Consider the following 5,908-nt stretch of genomic DNA (forward strand, 5'->3'; position numbering starts at 1 on the left):
GTGCTAGAAGAATGCTTGAAATAGGGCATGTGCTGGAAGGATATTTGAAACAGGGCATGTGCTGGAAAGATGTTTTGTTTGGCATGGAATAGGTGCTGGAAAAACTTGACTTGGCTTGGTATGATTAGCTTGGATTTGGATAATCTAATGGTTGAGTTGAATCAAGATATAGCTTGATCTGGCATGAGGGTTCACTCTTCCGGCAGCATGAATATAGAGCTTGTGTTATTTTCCAGGAGCATCTCGTATAGCGCATCATTATCTTCCAACTTTTGCTTGGCTTGAATCTTGGTTATTGGGGTTTTGGAATTGATGGTTGTGGTGATTGCAATGAATTCCTTCCTCAGCCCCCAAGTGCACCATAATCATCATAAAAAGATTTGATTAGCATGAGCTGCAAAAACTCTTGCAGCATGGCCTTCTGACTATCTGTTTGGGATATTGCATGGCATGATGAACTTAGGATATCCCTTTGTTGCAATGGTGAAAATTTGGCATATGACAACATGACTTCTTCTTTGGTTTGAAAAAAATTTGCTTAGCACGAAGCCCCCAAGTATTTTGGAGTTTGCATGTGTAGTTCGCTCAATGGCATAAATGATGGATTTACCTAAGCCCCCAGTCCTCGTACAAGATCTGGTTTTCTTTGAGAATTGAGATCTAAGAAACAAGCAAAAGGCACATGTCAGTCACCCTTATTATGCATGTTCTGCAAAGTAGATAGCCAACAAAAAGAAAACAAAAAAAAAACAAAAAAAGAGGGAATGTTCTTATCTCTTTATTTTCTCTGGTTTATTACTCCTGATTGGAGGTATTGGTGAAGATAGCGGCCTAATCCCCAACAGGGTTGCCAATTTATGTGGGGGCTTTTTCGTTCCGGCAGCTACAGATGGGTTTGGGCTGCTGTAAAGAGCTAAATGTGTGAAATTGCCCCTTGAGTTGAAGTTCAAGGATCAGACCCCAAGAGTGTTTCAAAAGGGTAGTTGAGCCTTAGGAAACACCTTGGTCTTCTTCACCAATGAAACCAACAGTCGCTTACAGATAAATTATTGGCTTGGCATGAGAAGCTTGTGGCATGAGAGTTGAGCATTCATGAGTTTAGCATGAGAGAGAGAAGACTTGGGTTTCCTATGAGGAATAGAGGCTTAAAGTAATGATTTCATGAGGATTTGCTGAGGAGAGAGAGAGAGAGACATATATTATGGTGGATGAATAAGTGCTTTAGGTAATTTTCCAGCAACTTGACGAAGCTTTCGTCAGGCTCTGGAATGGCTGACCAGGAGAAAATGGGAAGCAATGGAAGAACAAGGCTTGAAATCGAAGGGTTCCAGAGATGAAAGTTGATGCTTGCTCTCTCTGGATATGGTTGTTTGCCTTCGATCGGAAAGAGAGAAAGAAGATAGAAGCATGGGTAGCTATAGTAGATTTCCAGCAGCTTGACAAAAGCTTCGTCAGGCTCCTGGGTTGCACGACAGAAGAGAAAATGGGAAGAGATGGAGGAGTACGGCTCGAAATTGCAGGGATTTCAGGGATGAGAGATGATGCTTGCTCTCTGGATGTGTGTTTATAGAAAGAGAGGAAGCAGATGGAAGAACAAAGCATGAAATTGAAGGGTTCCAGAGGGGATGCTTGCCTTCGATGAGTTGATCTGGTTGCTGGGAGGCTTGCAGCAACCAAGGTCTGTTTTGAGATCAGATCTAAGATCTCTTTGCTGGGTAGAAATTGTTTTCTTTTATAGGCGCTAAAAACCTTAATTTTGTCAAGCCACTCTCTCCCCTTTTCCTTCACTTTCTTCCATTCCACCTTATTTGGTGAAACTTTCCTAGCCTGAGCATGTAGGCATGAAGCTTTTTGGAGTTCCAAGACCTTCACACAGCTGGACTTCTCCATATGGGTGAGGAGCCACCCACTTTTTCTCCTTGTTTTCTCACCAAAGCTTGCAGAGGAAAGAATGGGTAAGGGTGCTTGGTCAAAAAGGTGATTAGCACATGGGTTTGCTTGGTTTTGGTGGTTTGGCTGCGATCTAGTTTTAACAGAGATGCACGGCGTTGGATATTTTATAAGGTGCTGGGATGGGCTGTTTTGTTTCCAGCGGCTTGTGAGTTCCCTTTGATTTCTTCAGACTGCTGGAAGCTTTGGCTGATGTGGGATTTTCTCACATGTTATGGACTATTAGGTTTTATAAGGTGATGGGCTACTTGGTTTTCTCTCATGCTTATCCATATTAGGGATGGCAATGGGTTGAATCGGGAGTGTGTATGTCATTCCCATCCCCGTTAAACTTTTTTCCCCCATCTCCGCCTTTATATCCGCAATATTCATATCGGGGATTCCCCATCCCCACATTCGTTGGGGAATGGGTTCCCTGACCCGCCCCATTAGGGAAGAAAAAACCAATATATAACTACTTAGTTGAAAGATAAAAAAACGTACTAAGGCAAGATAATGAATATAAATAATACATACTTACAAGACAATATAAGAATTATGGCTTAAGATTTGTATAAATTATATAAGTATATAATATAATAATATAAAATATAAAACTTAGTCGGTACAATCACTTTAGTAGCATATTTATATTTACTATAATATATATTTATATACCTCATCAAAATATATATATATATTCTAAACGGGGAGGGTTCGGGTTGGGGATTACAACATCATCCCCGCCCCTTCCCAAACACCATACCCAAAAAATTCCCCGTACCCGTGCCCATACCCATTTTTTGTCCTTCATACCCGACCTATTAGGGTCGAATCCCTGCGAAAACCCTTACCTGCGGGGAAAATTGTCATCCCTAACCCATATGTTTGGGCTCAAGGAATGGGCTTGAGTTTTGGTGCTCCCTAGTAGCCCAAAACTTCCACTCCTTGGACCATTAATGGGCCTCGTGAATACTCGTAACCATCCATACCACAACCCTCTCAGCAAGCCTGGGCATTCGCGTGGCTTGGGCCCACTTAAGCTTGTAGCGTGTTGCTTATTTGCTTATTTGCTTGGTGTGGCATGTGTGCATGCGCATATGATGAACTTTCGCGTTCTCAAATCGGGTTTCTTCTCAGTAAGGTATCGCATTTAACCGAGAATATATTTGGGTCTAGCCTTAATTTTTTGGGTCTCAACAAGCATTAAGCCTAAAAGTATTTGAGTAGGCCTAAATTTCTGACATTGTATCAGAACCAAGCAGTTTCTATTCCAAGTTATTTCAGAATTTTTCAGATGTCAAATATGATTCTTGTGTTCCATAGTTGGAAGGTTTTGGATCATAATCGGCCTATATAGTTAGTATAGATTAAACCAACAATTTCCTTTTATGGAAATGAAGTATTATCACTACAAAAAATGTGGGCAATGGTCACTTTTTTATTCCTTTTTTTAAATTTTTTAAATTTTTTATTTTATAACTTTTGGAGATTATTGGTCACGTTTTTCCATGACTAAAAGATTATTTATCACATTTTTTTCACGACTAATGGCCTTAATCACAAATTAGTCACACAAAAAACGTGATCAATAATCTACAAAACTTACCCAAAAAAAGTTACTATTGCCAACAATATTTTAGTGATAATACATCATTTCCAAAATGTAATAGATGGATAATGTTAGGCTTACCACATTATGTGTCACCTCTCTAATAGAGGTGGAGCCCAACAGTACAATGGGGTCCACCTCTATGGAAAATATTTCCCTCTTTACCATGTAAGTAGGAGCTCCAACATTCCTGTTAGTAGCAATGTGACATGTGTGCATAAATTTTTCTTTTTATGTTTTTGATGAATTATTTTTGCATATGTGTCAAAATATAATTCACAAAATGGAGGAGTATCTCCCTATAGGAAGGAGACAAGCAGTATCTCACTTCTATTAGAGAGGTGGTACACAATATGATATAAAAATGTGATAAGCCTAGTATTTTCCTTAATAAATTAGTTGTGAAGGCTTTTAAATATAAATTAGCGGATTGCCATATAAAAAGATTAAAATATGTGACATGAGACTTTTCTTTTTCCTTTTCAAATGACAACATATGTGATGGTCTAGCAGCCAGCTGTTAGCAAGGGATCATATCAATTCTACAAAGTCACGGTAAAAATTAAGGTAAACTTTTAATCTTGTTTTTGTAGGTACATCATTTTTTAATGTGATTAGTTTGTATATATGTTCTTGAAAAATATCATAAAAACATTGTTCTCTAAAAACTAGCTGAAAAGAAGAGTCTAGACGTTATTTGTATCATCCCTTCTAATATGTCTTGTCAAAAACTCTTGTTAGGGTGCTAGTTGAAAAAGAATAATGCCACGCTTATCATATTTGTACAAGATATTATCATACCACCTTATGTGGCAGATGAGGTGGACAGCCACATCAATTAAAATGATTTAATATTTCCTTTTTTCTTTTATAATTTATTAACAATTTAAAAAAACTGTTAATTAAACTTTCTTTAATAAAATACACTTTGTTGATTTAATTGATGTAGCATATGATATGCACATGCCACATCATGTAGTATAGAAATATGGGATAAAAATGTGGTAAATATAGCATTACTGGTTGAAAAAATATAAATGCATTAACTTTTTCGAGAATTAACTTATAATATAAATGCATTATAACTTAAGTGAAGTTAATTTGTGGGCTCCTTCCTATAGGTTAACCTATAAATGCATTAACAAACGTTTGTTAATTCGTTTCAGTCAGCAATCTTGATAGATATTCCTGAAGTGGAGCCTATAAATTGGGAGCCGTATATGCAATGGAAGCTTGGTTTGAACGAATCTTAAAGACCTTCAAGTACAAACATGTTTATAAAATAAGGAGTGAGAATCGGACACGTCTCACAACATACGTCACACAAAAGCACAAAACAAGCTTAATCAAGTGAAATGATTATATTAAAACTCTAGTTAATTAGTGTAAATCACTACCCTAATTAACTACTATACTCACCAAGCTTAGCTTCATTCATCTTCAGCTTCCAAAATATACACTCATTCTATTCATCCTCTCTTCACCCTCTTCATCTCTCATCTAGGGTCATGACCAACAATATTACATTTGTAGTAATTATTCTCTTTGTGATGGCCTTGGCAATGGTGGCTGAATCAACCCAACACACCACCAACATGTATTCGCGTGGGCGTGCCACCACCGAATTCAAACTCGTGAGGCATGATGCCGGTGATGGAGAAGTGGCTACTCCACCACCACGTGCATGTAATGGCTCATTGGGCGAGGAGTGTCTGAATGAGGAGGAAGAAGAGGAGGACGAGCAGGAGGGCCTGCAAACTGTAAGACCTCAAGATGAAGGTAACACAAGGTATATAAGCTATGAAGCCCTCAAGAAGGATAATGTTCCATGCAATCGACGCGGCAGTTCTTATTATAATTGTGGTACATCTGGGAAGATCAATCCTTATCAACGTGGCTGCACTATCATTACAAATTGTGCTCGAGAGGGATGATTAGTAACTTAGTTTTGAGATAAGAGGTGTTGGCGAGTTTATTTGACAGGAGGCACATTTTTTTTATTTTTTTTATTTTTAAATCTTCATTATTATTTCTCTTATTTTCTTCCTTTTCTGATCACCCTAATCTCTTACTATGTTTTAGGTTTTTTCTTTCTTTTCTTTGTTTTTGGAGAGGGGGGGTGGGAAGGAGGGGTGCTGGTGATTTTGTAACTTTATTTTTTTAATCTAATTATTTATTTATCAGCTGGTTATTTGATATTCACCACTAGGTTTGGGAAGTTTTTGCCTTGCAATATTTTTTTTGCATACCAGAAGAACTAATAGGTATTGCACCAAATATGCCATCGAAATTTGAGATTTAGGGTTTCACAGGCAAGGACAATTCTTTGTTTATATATATGTATATATTTAAAGGAGTCTGAAATGA

The 5,908-nt window shown here is 37.8% G+C and overlaps 1 protein-coding gene across 1 annotated transcript; it reads left to right on the forward strand.

Annotated features, from left to right (window-relative positions):
• LOC18766109 (protein RALF-like 4) lies at positions 5,050-5,475 on the forward strand. The gene has a single exon (XM_007198906.2). The coding sequence runs from the start codon at positions 5,050-5,052 to the stop codon at positions 5,473-5,475; it is 426 nt and encodes a 141-aa protein (XP_007198968.2).

This window comes from Prunus persica, chromosome G3 (assembly GCF_000346465.2).
Source record: "Prunus persica cultivar Lovell chromosome G3, Prunus_persica_NCBIv2, whole genome shotgun sequence".
In the NCBI taxonomy this organism is placed as follows: domain Eukaryota; kingdom Viridiplantae; phylum Streptophyta; class Magnoliopsida; order Rosales; family Rosaceae; genus Prunus; species Prunus persica.

Excerpts from the sequence above, each read along its gene's own strand:
- LOC18766109 (XM_007198906.2), top strand. The coding sequence starts at position 5,050 with ATGACCAACAATATTACATTTGTAGTAATTATTCTCTTTGTGATGGCC.